We start from the raw sequence: 16,298 nt of genomic DNA, 5'->3' as shown, positions 1-16,298 counted from the left end.
CAGGTATGTGACAGCCCACACCTGTCTCCCCAATACAGGTGTCTGACAGCCCCCAACTCTCTCCCCATCAGAGTTATTTGACAGCCCACAGCTGTCACCACATCACAGTTGCCAGACAGCCACCAACCATCACCCCATCACAGGTGTGAGAACGTCCGCATCTGCCTCCATATCACAGGTGCGTGACAGCCCCAGCTCTCTCCCCATCACAGGTGAGTGGCAGCCTCCAGCTCTCTCCCCATCACAGGTCTGTGACAACCCCCAGCTGTCTCATCGACACATGTATGTGCCAGTCCCCATCTCTCTCCCCATCACAGGTGTGTGACAGCCCCCAGCTCTCTCCACATCACAGGTGAGTGACAGCCCCCAGCTCTCTCCCCATCTCAGGTATCTGACGGCCCCCAGCTGTCTCCGCATCACAGGAGCCTGACAGCCCCCAAATCTCTCCCCATCACAGGTATGTGAAAGCCCCCATTTTCTCCACATCACAGGTATGTGACAGCCACTAGCACTCTTCCCATCACAGGTGTTTGACTGTCCCCATCTCTCTCACCATCAGAGGTGTGTGACAGCCCCCAGCTCTCTCCCATCACAGGTGTGTGACTGCCCCCAGCTGTCTCCTCGTCACAGGTGCCTGACAGTCCCCACCTTTCTCCCCATCACAGGTATGTGTCAGCCCCCAACTGTCTCCACTTCACAGGTATCTGAAAGGCACCAGCTGTCTCCACATCACAGGTATGTGACAGCCCCCAGCTCTCTCCCCATCACAGGTGTTTGACAGTCCCCATCTCTTTCCCCTTCACAGGTGTGTGACACCCCCAGCGCTCTCCCCATCACAGGTGAGTGACAGCCCCCAGCTCTCTCCCCATCATAGGTATGTGACAGCCGCCAGCTGTCTCCACATCACAGATGCCTGACAGCCCCCAACTCTCTCCCCATCACAGGTATGTTACAGCCCCCAGCTATCTCCACATCAAAGGTATATGACAGCCCCCAGATGTCTCCCCATTATAGGTGACAACCCCCAGCTGTCTCCACATAACAGTTATGTGACAACCCCAAGCTCTGTCCCCATCACAGGTGTGTGACCTTCCCCAGCTGTATCCATATCACATGTGCGTGACAACGCCCAGCTCTCTTCCCTTCACAGGTGGGTGACATCACCCAGCTCTCTCCCCATCCCAGGTGAGTGAGAGCCCCCATCTCTCTCCCCATTACAGGTGAGTGAGACCCCCAGCTCTCTCCCCATCACAGGTGAGTGGCAGCCTCCAGTTCTCTCCCCATCACAGGTATGTGACAAACCCCAACTGTCTCAGCGACACAGGTATGTGACAGTTCCTATCTCTCTCCCCATCACAGGTGTGTGACAGCCCCCAGCGCTCCCCCATCACAGGTGAGTGACATCCCCCAGCTCTCTCCCCATGATAGGTATGTGAAAGCCGCCAGCTGTCTCTGCATCACAGGTGCCTGACAGCCCCCAACTCTCTCCACATCACAGGTATGTTACAGCCCCCAGCTGTCTCCACATCACAGGTATATAACAGCCCCCAGCTGTCTCCCCATTATAGGTGACAACCCCCAGCTGTCTCCACATAACAGTTATGTGACAACCTCAAGCTCTCTCCCCATCACAGGTGTGTGACTTTCCCCAGCTGTCTCCATATCACAGGTGCGTGACAACGCCCAGCCCTCTTCCCTTCACTGGTGGGTGACATCAGCAAGCTCTCTCCCCATCCCAGGTGAGTGAGAGCCCCCATCTCTCTCCCCATTACAGGTGAGTGACAGCCCCCAGCTCTCTCCCCATCACAGGTGAGTGGCAGCCTCCAGCTCTCTCCCCATCACAGGTATGTGACAACCCCCAGCTGTCTCAGCGACACAGGTATGTTACAGTCCCCATCTCTCTCCCCATCACAGGTGTGTAACAGCCCCCAGCTCTCTCCACATCACAGGTGAGTGACAGCCCCCAGCTCTCTCCCCATCTCAGGTATCTGACGGCCCCCAGCTGTCTCCGCATCACAGGAGCCTGACAGCCCCCAAATCTCTCCCCATCACAGGTATGTGACAGCCCCCATTTTCTCCACATCACAGGTATGTGACAGCCACTAGCTCTCTTCCCATCACAGGTGTTTGACAGTCCCCATCTCTCTCACCATCAGAAGTGTGTGACAGCCCCCAGCTCTCTCCTCATCACAGGTGAGTGACAGCCCCCAGCTCTCTCCCATCACTGGTGTGTGACTGCCCCCAGCTGTCTCCTCGACACAGGTGCCTGACAGTCCCAACCTTTCTCCCCATCACAGGTATGTGTCAGACCCCAACTATCTCCACTTCACAGGTATCTGAAAGACCCCAGCTATCTCCACATCACAGGTATGTGACAGCCCCCAGGTGTCTCCCCATCATAGGTGTTTGAGAGTCCCCATCTCTTTCCCCATCACAGGTGTGTGACAGCCCCCATCTCTCTCCCCATCACAGGTGAGTGACAGTCCCCATCTCTTTCCCCATCACAGGTATGTGACAGCCCCCAGCTGTCTCCGCCTCACAGGTACGTGACAGCCCCCAATTCTCTCCCCATCACAGGTATATGACAGGCCCCAGCTGTCTCCACATCACATGTATGTTACAGCCCCCAGCTGTCTCCACATCACAGGTATGAAACAGCCATCAGCTCTCTCCACATCACAGGTATGTGACAGCCCCCAGCTCTCTCCCCATTATAGGTGTTTGAAAGTCCCCAGCTCTCTCCCCATCACAGCTGTTTGACAGCCCCCAGCTTTCTCCCCATCACAGGTGAGTGACAGCCCCCAGCTGTCTCCCCATCACAGGTGCCCGACAGCCCCCAACTCTCTCCCCATCACAGGTATATGATAGGCCCCAGCTGTCTCCACATCACAGGTATGGGACAGCCCACTGCTGTCTCCCCATTATAGGTGACAGCACCCAGCTGTCTCCACATAACAGTTATGTGACAACCCCAAGCTCTCTCCCCATCACAGATGAGTGACAGCCCCTTGCTCTCTCCCCATCACTGGTATGTGACAGCACCCAGCTGTCTCCGCATCACAGGTGTGTGACAGCCCCCAGCTCTCACCCCATCACAGGTATGTGACAGCCCCCAGCTCTCTCCCCATCACAGGTGATAGACCGCCCCTATCTCTCCTCCCATCACAGGTGAGTAACAGCCCCCAGCTCTCTCCCCATCACAGGTATGTGACAGCCACCAGCTCTCTCCATATCATATTTGTTTGACAGTCCCCATCTCTCTCCGCCTCACAGGTGCGTGACAGCCCCCAACACTCTCCCCATCACAGGTGAGCGACAGCCCCCAGCTCTCTCCCCATCACAGGTATCTGACAGCCCCCAGCTCTCTGCCCATCACAGGTGGGTGACAGACCCCAGCTCTCTCCCCATCACAGGTATGTGACAGCCCCCAGCTTTTTCCGCATCACAGGTATGTGACAGCCCCCAGGTCTCTCCCCATCACAGGTGTTTGACAATCCCCATCTCCTTCCCCATCACAGGTGTGTGACAGCCCCCAGCTCTCTGCCCATCACAAGTGAGTGACAGACCCCAGCTCTCTCCCCATCACAGGTATGTGACAGCCCCCAGCTTTTTCCGCATCACAGGTATGTGACAGCCCGCACCTGTCTCCCCATTATAGGTATGTGATAGACCCCAGCTGTCTCCACATACCAGGTATGTGACAAGCCCAAGGTCTCTCCCCATCACAGGTATGTGGCAGCCCCCACCTGTCTCCCCATCACAGGTGTGTGACAGCCCCCAGCTCTCTCCCCATCACAGGTGAGTGACAACCCCCAGCTCTCTCCCCATCTCAGGTATCTGATGGCCCCCAGCTGTCTCCACATCACAGGAGCATGACAGCCCCCAACTCTCTCCCCATCACAGGTATGTGAAGGCCCCAATTTTCTCCACATCACAGGTATGTGACAGCCACTGGCTCTCTTCCCATCACAGGTGTTTGACAGTCCCCATCTCTCTCACCATCAGAGGTGTGTGACAGCCCCCAGCTCTCTCCTCATCACAGGTGAGTGACTGCCCCCACGTCTCTCCCATCACAGGTGTGTGACTGCCCCCAGCTGTCTCCTCGTCACAGGTGCCTGACAGTCCCCACCTTTCTCCCCATCACAGGTATGTTTCAGCCCCCAACTGTCTCCACTTCACAGGTATCTGAAAGACACCAGCTGTCTCCACATCACAGGTATGTGACAGCCCCCAGGTCTCTCCCCATCACAGGTGTTTGACAGTCCCCATCTCTTTCCCCATCACAGGTGTGTGACAGCCCCCAGCGCTCTCCCCATCACAGGTGAGTGACAGCCCCCAGCTCTCTCCCCATCATAGGTATGTGACAGCCGCCAGCTGTCTCCACATCACAGGTGCCTGACAGCCCCCAACTCTCTCCCCATCACAGGTATGTTACAGCCCCCAGCTGTCTCCACATCACAGGTATATGACAGCAACAGCTGTCTCCCCATTATAGGTGACAACCCCCAGCTGTCTCCCATAACAGTTATGTGACAACTCCAAGCTCTATCCCCATCACAGGTGTGTGACCTTCCCCAGCTTTCTCCATATCACAGGTGCATGACAACGCCCAGCTCTCTTCCCTTCACAGGTGGGTGACATCACCCAGCTCTCTCCCCATCCCAGGTGTGAGAGAGCCCCCATCTCTCTCCCCATCACAGGTGAGTGACAGCCCCCAGCTCTCTCCCCATCACAGGTGAGTGACAGCCCCCAGTTCTGTCCCCATCATAGGTATGTGACAGCCGCCAGCTGTCTCTGCATCACAGGTGCCTGACAGCCCCCAACTCTCTCCCCATCACAGGTATGTTACAGCCCCCAGCTGTCTCCACATCACAGGTATATGACAGCAACCAGCTGTCTCCCCATTATAGGTGTCAACCCCCAGCTGTCTCCACGTAACAGTTATGTTACAACCCCAAGCTCTCTCCCCATCACAGGTGTGTGACCTTCCCCAGCTGTCTACATATCACAGGTGCGTGACAACACCCAGCTCTCTTCCCTTCACTGGTGGGTGACATCACCCAGCTCTCTCCCCATCCCAGGTGAGTGACAGCCCCCATCTCTCTCCCCATTACAGGTGAGTGACAGCCCCCAGCTCTCTCCCCATCACAGGTGAGTGGCAGCCTCCAGCTCTCTCCCTATCACAGGTATGTGACAACCCCCAACTGTTTCAGCGACACAGGTATGTGACAGTCCCCATCTCTCTCCCCATCACAGGTGAGTGACAGCCCCCAGCTCATTCCCCATAAGAGGCATGTGACAGCCCCCAGCTGTCTCTGCCTCACAGGTGCATGACAGCCCCCAACTCTCTCCCCATCACAGGTATATGACTGGCCCCAGCTGTCTCCACATCACAGGTATATGACAGCCCCCAGCTGTCTCCCCTTTATAGGTGACAGCCCCCAGATGTCTCCACATAACAGTTATGTGACAACCCCAAGCTCTGTCCCCATCACAGGTGTGTGACCTTCCCCAGCTGTCTCCATATCACATGTGCCTGACAACGCCCAGCTCTCTTCCCTTCACAGGTGGGTGACATCACCCAGCTCTCACCCCATCCTAGGTGAGTGAGAGCCCCGATCTCTCTCCCCATTACAGGTGAGTGAGAGCCCCCAGCTCTCTCCCCATCACAGGTGAGTGGCAGCCTCCAGTTCTCTCCCCATCACAGGTATGTGACAAACCCCAGATGTCTCAGCGACACAGGTATGTGACAGTTCCTATCTCTCTCCCCATCACAGGTGTGTGACAGCCCCCAGCGCTCCCCCATCACAGGTGAGTTACAGCCCCCAGCTCTCTCCCCATCATAGGTATGTGAAAGCCGCCAGCTGTCTGCATCACAGGTGCCTGACAGCCCCCAACTCTCTCCCCATCACAGGTATGTTACAGCCCCCAGCTGTCTCCACATCACAGGTATATAACAGCCCCCAGCTGTCTCCCCATTATAGGTGACAACCCCCAGCTGTCTCCACATAACAGTTATGTGACAACCTCAAGCTCTCTCCCCATCACAGGTGTGTGACCTTCCCCAGCTGTCTCCATATCACAGGTGCGTGACAACGCCCAGCCCTCTTCCCTTCACAGGTGGGTGACATCAGCAAGCTCTCTCCCCATCCCAGGTGAGTGAGAGCCCCCATCTCTCTCCCCATTACAGGTGAGTGACAGCCCCCAGCTCTCTCCCCATCACAGGTGAGTGGCAGCCTCCCGCTCTCTCCCTATCACAGGTATGTGACAACCCCCAGCTGTCTCAGCGACACAGGTATGTTACATTCCCCATCTCTCTCCCCATCACAGGTGTGTGACAGCCCCCAGCTCTCTCCACATCACAGGTGAGTGACAGCCCCCAGCTCTCTCCCCATCTCAGGTATCTGACGGCCCCCAGCTGTCTCCGCATCACAGGAGCCTGACAGCCCCCAAATCTCTCCCCATCACAGGTATGTGACAGCCCCCATTTTCTCCACATCACAGGTATGTGACAGCCACTAGCTCTCTTCCCATCACAGGTGTTGGACAGTCCCCATCTCTCTCCCCATCACAGGTGTGTGACAGCCCCCAGCTCTCTCCTTATCACAGGTGAGTGACAGCCCCCACCTCTCTCCCATCACAGGTGTGTGACTGCCCCCAGCTGTCTCCTCGTCACAGGTGCCTGACAGTCCCCACCTTTCTCCCCATCACAGGTATGTGTCAGCCCCCAACTGTCTCCACTTCACAGGTATCTGAAAGACACCAGCTGTCTCCACATCACAGGTATGTGACAGCCCCCAGCTCTCTCCCCATCACAGGTGTTTGACAGTCCCCATCTCTTTCCCCATCACAGGTGTGTGACAGCCCCCAGCTGTCTCCGCCTCACAGGTTCGTGACAGCCCCCAACTCTCTCCCCATCACAGGTATATAACAGGCCCCAGCTGTCTCCACATCACATGTATGTTACAGCCCCCAGCTGTCTCCACATCACAGGTATGAAACAGCCACCAGCTCTCTCCACATCACAGGTATGTGACAGCCCCCAGCTCTCTCCCCATTATAGGTGTTTGAAAGTCCCCAGCTCTCTCCCCATCACAGCTGTGTGACAGCCCCCAGCTCTCTCCCCATCACAGGTGAGCGACAGCCCCCAGCTGTCTCCCCATCACAGGTGCCCGACAGCCCCCAACTCTCTCCCCATCACAGGTATATGATAGGCCCCAGCTGTCTCCACATCACAGGTATGTGACAGCCCACTGCTGTCTCCCCATTATAGGTGACAGCACCCAGCTGTCTCCACATAACAGTTATGTGACAACCCCAAGCTCTCTCCCCATCACAGATGAGTGACAGCCCCTAGCTCTCTCCCCATCACTGGTATGTGACAGCCCCCAGCTGTCTCCGCATCACAGGTGTGTGACAGCCCCCAGCTCTCACCCCATCACAGGTATGTGACAGCCCCCAGCTCTCTCCCCATCACAGGTGATAGACTGCCCCTATCTCTCCTCCCATCACAGGTGAGTAACAGCCCCCAGCTCTCTCCCCATCACAGGTATGTGACAGCCACCAGCTCTCTCCATATCATATTTGTTTGACAGTCCCCATCTCTCTCCGCCTCACAGGTGCATGACAGCCCCCAACACTCTCCCCATTACAGGTATGTGACAGCCCCGAACTGTCTCCCCATTATAGGTATGTGATAGACCCCAGCTGTCTCTAAATCACACGTTTGTGGCAAGCCCAAGGTCTCTCCCCATCACAGGTGTGTGCCGTCCCCAGCTGTCTCCATATCACAGGTGCGTGACAACGCCCAAGTCTCTCCCCTTCACAGGTGGGTGACAGCCCCAGCTCTCTCCCCATCACAGGTGAGAGACAGCCCCCATCTCTCTCCCCATTACAGGTGAGTGACAGCCGCCAGCTCTCTCCCCATCACAGGTATCTGACAACCCCCAGCTCTCTGCCCATCACAGGTGGGTGACAGACCCCAGCTCTCTCCCCATCACAGGTATGTAACAGCCCACAGCTTTTTCCGCATCACAGGTATGTGACAGCCCCCAGGTCTCTCCCCATCACAGGTGTTTGACAATCCCCATCTCCTTCCCCATCACAGGTGTGTGACAGCCCCCAGCTCTCTGCCGATCACAGGTGAGTGACAGACCCCAGCTCTCTCCCCATCACAGGTATGTAACAGCCCCCAGCTTTTTCCGCATCACAGGTATGTTACAGCCCGCACCTGTCTCCCCATTATAGGTATGTGATAGACCCCAGCTGTCTCCACATACCAGGTATGTGACAAGCCCAAGGTCTCTCCCCATCACAGGTATGTGGCAGCCCCCACCTGTCTCCCCATCACAAGTGTGTGACAGACCCCAGCTCTCTCCCCATCACAGGTGAGTGACAACCCCCAGCTCTCTCCCCATCAGAGTTATTTGACAGCCCACAGCTGTCACCACATCACAGTTGCCTGACAGCCACCAACTCTCTCCCTATCACAGGTGTGTGACCGTCCCTATCTGCCTCCGTATCACAGGTGAGTGACAGCCCCCAGCTCTCTCCCCATAACAGGTATGTGACAGCCCCCAGCTGTCTCCGCCTCACAGGTGCGTGACAGCCCCCAACTCTCTCCCCATCACAGGTATATGACAGGCCCCAGCTGTCTCCACATCACAGATATATGACTGCCCCCAGCTGTCTCCCCATTATAGGTGACAGCCCCCAGCTGTCTCCACATAACAGTTTTGTGACAACCCCAAGCTCTGTCCCCATCACAGGTGTGTGACCTTCCCCAGCTGTCTCCATATCACAGGTGCGTGACAACGCCCAGCTCTCTTGCCTTCACCGGTGGGTGACAGCATCCAGCTCTCTCCCCATCCCAGGTGAGTGAGAGCCCCCATCTCTCTCCCCATCCCAGGTGAGTGACAGACCCAGCTCTCTCCCCATCACAGGTGAGTGGCAACCTCCAGCTCTCTCCCCATCACAGGTATGTGACAACCCCCAGCTGTCTCATCGACACATGTATGTGACAGTCCCCATCTCTCTCCCCATCACAGGTGTGTGACAGCCCCCAGCTCTCGCCACATCACAGGTGAGTGACAACCCCCAGCTCTCTCCCCATCTCAGGTATCTGATGGCCCCCAGCTGTCTCCGCATCACAGGAGCATTACAGCCCCCAACTCTCTCCCCATCACAGGTATGTGAAGGCCCCAATTTTCTCCACATCACAGGTATGTGACAGCCACTGGCTCTCTTCCCATCACAGGTGTTTGACAGTCCCCATCTCTCTCACCATCAGAGGTGTGTGACAGCCCCCAGCTCTCTCCCCATCCCAGGTGAGTGAGAGCCCCCATCTCTCTCCCCATTACAGGTGAGTGACAGCCCCCAGCTCTCTCCCCATCACAGGTATGTGACAGCCCCCAGCCATCTCCACATTACAGGTATGTTACTGCCCCCAACTGTCTCCCCATCACAGGTATGTGACAGCCCCCAGCTGTCTTCCCATCACAGGGGTGTGACAGCCCCCAGCTCTCTCCCTATCACAGGTTTGTGACAGCCCCCCTTCTCTTCTGGCCACCACTCCCCCATTTGGCCACAGCCTCCTCCTTCCCGATGCCCCACAAATTCCTCACATCTATTCACTTTACCCTGGGACCCAAACTTCCCCAATGTAAGGCATAGTCACAGCCAAGCCTTGTTCTTGAGAACAGAGGCTTCGCTGGGCTGCTAAGCTCCGTGCTCTTCTACAGAACATATCTTCCATGGATTCTGTCTCTACATGGCTTTGTGTCCTTGATCCTGTCACTAGATCCCTTAGGATCTCAGACCGCTGTCCTACAAAACTAGACCAGACCCAATGGCCTCTAAAGCCCCTTCTATTTCTGAGACCATGATTCTGTGTTTTCTCCACAGTAGTCTCCCCCGGTCCTCTCTGTGACCCTTTTGTGTACCGTGTGAAGGTTCAGGGTCATACATGTGTTCTGTTGTTCCTCCCTCTGCATCTTCAGGTGAGGCCACACACCTGTGTCTTGTCGACACCTCCTCCGAAAGGTTTCCCTGTCTTTGTCCTCTCCTATATGAAGGTCATGAATGAATCACCAATCCCCAAATTCCCTGGCAAATGCTGGTGCTATCAGACAGAGCCTGTGAAAACAGCCTAAATCAAGCTTGTGCTTTGCAGAAGAGATTTCCGACTTAACCATGCAGATTGCGGAAATGAGCAAGAATCTTCAGGAATTGGAGAAGACCAGGAAGCAAGTGCAGCAAGAAAAGTCAGACCTCCAGGCTGCCCTGGAAGAGGTGGAGGCACGTGTCTGAGATGTGAAGGAGGGCGGGGCGCTGAGGAAGGGGACTAGACCACCCCCAGGGGCCCTTCCTGCAGGAGGCACTGGGGCTCCAATGGGAAGAATCCAGCCCCACCCCCGCCCTGGGGGTGGACCAGCTGCTCTCTGCTGCCTCGCCTCATGAGTGTTCTCTAGTCCATCGTATTTCTCCTATTGAATAAATAAGCTTGTTCATTATGTCCTCAACGTCTTCCTCTCAGAAAGCAAGAACTCAATCACCAAACATCCTGAGAGCCAGCTCAGAATCCCTTAGTTTTAACAGAGAGTTATACACGGTCATCTTTGGCTGCTGGGAATTCTGTGTGGTCCAAAGAGTGCAGGATCCTGATGCTATCACCAGCTGTGGCCAGTGAGGGGCAGATGCTTAAGAGGGTCTAGGGAAATTTGCCCTATGCAGGATAACAGGAGAGCAATTCCTCTGTCTTTCTCTGTCTTTTTTGAGCAGAGGTTGGCTCCTGACTTATGGTCACTATTTAAAAAGACACAGTAATCAAAATTTTTACTAATTGAAAACGATGCTCTGTCCTTCTCAAGACATAAGATTGTTAACAACAAAGCTTCAGTTCTAGTTTCATTACTAGTAACAATTTGGGAGCAAACTGTTTGACCTTTTTGAGTACTGTTCTATTTATTTGTAAAATGAGCCTAATAATACCCTTTTTATCCTAATGGGGATGAAAAACCTCATTCAAGAAGGTGGCTGCCCCCGGCAATCCCAATCACTCCTTTACTTTTATCAGGGTTCCTTGAAGCATGAAGAGGGCAAGATTTTGCGTGTCCAGCTAGAGTTGAACCAGCTGAAATCTGAGCTTCACCGCAAGATCACTGAGAAGGAAGAAGAAATCCAGCAGCTGAAAAGAAAGAGCCAGCGGGCAGCAAAGGCCATGCAAAGCGTGCTGGATGCTGAGATCTGGAGCCGGAATGTTGCTCTGAGGCTGAAGAAGAAGATGGAGAGAGACCTCAGTGAGATGGAGATTCAGCTGGGCCACTCCAACCGCCAGGTGGCAGAGACCCAGAAACACCTGTGCTCAGTCCAGAGCCAGCTCAAGGTGAGTGCACGGCCCCTGGAGGACCTGGCGGGACCTCAGCCTGCCCTGGGCTCCGGTCTCACGACTGGTTTCTCGTGAACGACTCCCAGCTGCATCTGGATGACGCCCTGAGGAGCAGCGAGGACCACAAGGAGCAGCTGGCCCTCGTGGAGCGCAGGAATGGCCTCTTGCTGGAGGAGCCGGAGGAGAGGAAGGTGGCCCTGGCGCGGACGGAGCGCACCCGCAAGCTGGAGGAGCACGAGCTGCTGGAGGCCAGCGACCGCGTGCAGCTCCTTCACTCCCACGTGTGTCCGTCCTCACTCCACTCTGGGTCCACCCTGGAGGCAGGCAGGACCCAGGCTTGATGGAGAGGAGTTCCCACCGCTCCTTCCAGGCTAGCGGTCAAGACAAACTTTCATTAGGCCTAGTTCTTGGAATAACTTGGGCTCTAGATGGACAGATTGCTGAGCTTTTATCTGAAGATAAAAGATCATGGGGAAATCAGAGCAAGGCATGACAAATTATTGCATAAAAGGGCTGGAAAAGGCTTCACAGAGGCAGTAACATTTAAGCTGCAAGCTTAGAAAATTAGGATTGTCTTTTGAAATAATTACTTTCAGGAAAGTTCAAGAATTCCTTGTTTCATTTCTTATTTTTTTGGACCACACCACATGGCATACGGGATCTTAGTTCCCCAACCAGAGATTGAACCCGCGCCCCGCGCGGTGGAAACACAAAGCCCTAATCACTGGACTGCCAGGGAATTCCCCCAAAATTCCTTGCTTTAAAAACTATTTTTTGAATTAGCCAAAAAACTAGAAGAATACCAACCATATTGTTAGCATTTTGGGATCTCCTATTCTAGGCTCTTGTGTCTATACATAAATATGATATTTTTTGTAAACGTGATCAATCCTTTTGCAACTTTTTTTCATTTAACAACGTCTTGTGAACATATTTCTATATTTTAAAATAGTTTTCTATGATACAGTTTTTTAATGGCAGAAAAGCAGTCCATTTTAGTTGTGTATTATGGCACATTTATTTAATCAGTCTTCTACGGTTGGATATTTTTAGACTGTTCCCAATAAAAATGTTTATGATTAGAAGATTGTATGACTAACTTCTTCATAACTAAATTTTCACATATATCCATGATTACTATTTCCTTAATATTCCTAAAAGTCAGTAAATTCCTGGAAGTATATATTCATGGTCAAAACAGCAAAGACATTTATGATATGTTGTAAATTGGTCTTTAACAAAGTTGTCCCAATTTTTACTCCCGTGGGGAAAATAAGTGAGAGTGCTTAGCTATTATTATTTTTTTTTAATCTTCACCGATTTTATGGTTGAAAATGCCTCATTTTAAAAATTCTTATTTCTTTGATTACTAATGAGGTGGAACATTTTGTCGTATTTGTTGGCTATTTGTATTTCTTCTGGTGTGTCTTAGCTATTTGTACTTTTGCCCTTTTTTCTTAATGATTTGTCTTTTTTACATATTAAGGAAGGAATATTTTTTCAGTAATGCACATTGCAAATGTTTCCTCGTTTGTCATCATCCTAACAACTCTGTACAATGTTTTGATCATGAGAATTATTTTTCATTTCACATAGTTATGTCAACCATTTCCTTGTTCCAGCACCTTTAACTAAATAATTTATCCTTCCTCAAATATTTGAATGTCCACATTTATCATTTACTCAATTCTTTTATGTACAATTCTCGGGCCTGTTTTGGGATATCTGTCTATCAAAAATGAAAGTCTCTTTAATTTTTTTTCACCTGTGTGAAAAATAAGAAATGGAACGTTCTCGAGCTTGACTTCTTTCCCCACCCAACCCTCTCCCTTCCGATCGTTGTGAGTGTCCAAATGTAGCCCGAACCTCTTATCTAATTTTTCTTGTAGAACACGTGCCTGATAAATACCAAGAAAAAACTGGAAGCTGACATAGCCCAATGCCAGGCAGAGGTGGAGAAGTCTATCCAGGAGTCCAAAAATGCAGAGGAGAAGGCCAAGAAGGATGTCAAGGATGTGCGCTCCATTCTTTCTTATCAGAGATGCTGTCTGGAGATAAGAAAGGGGCTTCTACGCCGCCCCTTTGGGACCTGCAAGTAGGTTTCCTCTCCTCACCCCTGCATTCAGTCAGTGGTGGCTTCCCGGAGAGACGGAAGGAGACGGAGCCTCAGCAGAGGCAAAGTGGGAGGGGAACCATGCAGCATCAGTGGTGGCTGCGGCAAGGAGGAAAGCATCAGCGTGCCTAGTACCAGCCTCACAGCACCCTCCGTGTGCCCGCATAGGAGGGGTGGGTGGCCCACTGATGCCTCTTGTGAACTTAACCAGGCGGCCATGATGGCCGAGGAGCTGACAGAGAAGGAGCAGGACACCAGCGCCCACCTGGAGCGGATGAAGAAGAACCTGGAGCAGACGGTGAAGGACCTGAAGCACCGCCTGGACGAGGCTGAGCAGCTGGCCCTGAAGGGTGGCAAGAAGTACATCCAGAAGCTGGAGGCCAGGGTGGGTCTCTCAATCTCTCTGAATCCGGAAAGTGAAAACGGCACTCCCCGATCCTTCTCTCTTCTTGTATATTGACTCCCATCCTTATCCTGTGGCTGGGGACAGCCACCCAATATCGTCAGTAGGTCCTGAGGTAATTAACATCCCCCAAGACTGACTATATAAGTATCTTTCTTGATTGTAGGTACGTGAGCTTGAAGGAGAGGTAGGTTGAAAGTGAGCAGAAACGTAATGCTGAGGCTGTTAAAGGTTTGCGGAAACACGAGAGAAGAGTAAAGGAACTCACCTACCAGGTAAGGGGAAGAGCTTTCTAGAATATCCAGACTTCCTGCACAAAGGGAAATTGAAAACCTGGTGACTATGTGGTACTCACAAACAGCTACATGTTAACTCGATATACATAAGGGGCAAATGACACAATCACCTATCACAGACCCTTTCCTAAGCTAGGAAAATCAGGAAGGCCTTTAGAAAATCGTGTAAGTGAGGAAAGAATACAGGTTTCAAAGACAGATAAACTGGTATTAGTCCTAGTTTGGCCTCTTACTTTTTAAACTCGGATAGGTTACCTAACACTCTCAACCTTAATTCATCACCTGTAAAATAGAATAAAAACATCTACTCACCAGAGTAGGGAGGTAAGGATTAGAGACGTGTATAACTCTCCAATATAGTGCCTGCACACAGTGGACATTTAACAAGAGTGGCTACTGTTAATACTATGAAGGAAGCCTCAGAGTTGACCACATTTACCCCAGGCCCACCTGCCATCATATCAAAGTGATTTACTTCACCACCTGTAGTGGGTTGATTTTGTTGGATTCAATGCAGACCATTTTTTTCAAACTTCCAGACTGAGGAAGACCGCAAGAATGTTCTCAGGCTGCAAGACCTGGTAGATAAATTACAGGCAAAGGTGAAATCATACAAGAGGCAAGCTGAGGAGGCTGTAAGTATCTTTAAGCCCTTGAGGGAAGAAGAAAACTTCGTTGGGGGTAGAAAGTATATTAAGAGAATGTGTTAATGAGAAAGAAAGAGACCAAGTAAGAATATGTCATTCTTATTTTAAGAGAGAGGATATAAATATGAATTTACCCCCAAATCCTAATTATAGAATAAGACCTCAAGACGAGATATTTTTATTATTAAGCAATTTGTAGGGGTTGGGGGAAAAAAAGAAAATTCCAAATAACCCACCTTACTTGATAGCTGCAAAGAATATCCAGCAGAAAATCTAACACCATGATAAATATCCCTCTCCCTCTAGAAATGCACAAAATCAATTGTTCCCAAAAGCCAAACAGAAATATTTTACCCCAGCTGACTCCTTCCCTCACTACCACTGTCATCAGCAGGGACTTATCCCTGCACATTCGCTGTAGCAAATTAGGATGTGTTGGGAGATTCTCCAGCTTCACTTTTCCTGGTTGTTCCCCACTCTTCCAGACACAATGTAGTGGGTAAGAGGTAAGAAAAGGGAACACGAAAGGGAGAGGCACGAATGGTAGTAAGTGCAACCAACAAAGGGCATAATTTCTTCCTATCCCCATCCCCCCACCCGCAGCGTCTCTGTATACCAGAGTTAAAATATATGGCAAAAACACTTCAACTGGGATTTTCCCAAAGTCAGAATTTGACCTTACATTTACTGTCTAACCTCTGTGAGCGAGCGCACATGGGTCTCTTCCTCCTTTCCACTCAGTCCATACATCGTAAATAGACTGCACGTATACATGGGTTTGACATAATGAGCTCGTCTCTTCCATTTCAAACTATTTCTTCTTTCATTCTTTAGAGTAAAAAATGTAACTGAAGTTACAAGTTCTGTCTGGATTTGAAATCAGATATGACAAACAAACCGTAAGAAGGAAATATCTGAGTTGAGGAAATAATCCTGTTTGTGACAAGTGCAATGAGAACCACAAAGTCTAACTCTCACAACTTTATTCTTAGGAGGAACAATCCAATGCTAATCTTGACAAATTCTGCAAGCTCCAGCACGAGCTGGAGGAGGCCGAGGAACGGGCTGACATTGCCGAGTCCCAGGTCAACAAGCTGCGGGTGAAGAGCCGGGAGATTCACACACAAGTCAGTGCAGAGTGAACACATCTGCCTGATGCTGCCAAGGGGCTGAAGAAATGCACAAAATGTGCCATTTTGGGTCACTTGCTTTGTGATGTTTTTCTCCTCATGTTGAATAAATAAAAACTACAGTGAACTGATAAACTGAACCAGACTCATTTACTTCCAAAATTACTTATTCTCAAACACAGTTCTCACCTAGCTATTATTATTCTAACATTATATATGGCTTTGTGGAACATTCAATATCTGTACCTCCCTCACCACCCCGCATCCCCTTTCCCATCTCCAGCTCCACCACACACACACACAATTACCTTTTACTGGACGTA

General features: G+C 51.7%; 1 protein-coding gene across 1 annotated transcript; it reads left to right on the top strand.

Moving 5' to 3' along the window:
* The first annotated feature begins 9,367 nt into the window (after positions 1–9,367).
* On the top strand, positions 9,368–16,110 carry LOC132350684 (myosin-8-like). The gene is given in 10 exon segments (XM_059900036.1): positions 9,368–9,536; positions 10,172–10,296; positions 11,075–11,383; positions 11,473–11,667; positions 13,276–13,401; positions 13,711–13,884; positions 14,069–14,092; positions 14,094–14,177; positions 14,738–14,833; positions 15,838–16,110. Coding segments are annotated over 10 exon segments (1,386 nt in total). The 5' UTR covers positions 9,368–9,433; the 3' UTR covers positions 15,988–16,110.
* Positions 16,111–16,298: the final 188 nt, after the last annotated feature.

This window comes from Balaenoptera ricei, chromosome 16 (assembly GCF_028023285.1).
Source record: "Balaenoptera ricei isolate mBalRic1 chromosome 16, mBalRic1.hap2, whole genome shotgun sequence".
Lineage (NCBI taxonomy): Eukaryota > Metazoa > Chordata > Mammalia > Artiodactyla > Balaenopteridae > Balaenoptera > Balaenoptera ricei.
The sequence above is the reverse complement of the archived record's forward strand: the minus strand, read 5'-3'. Positions and strand labels throughout refer to the sequence as shown.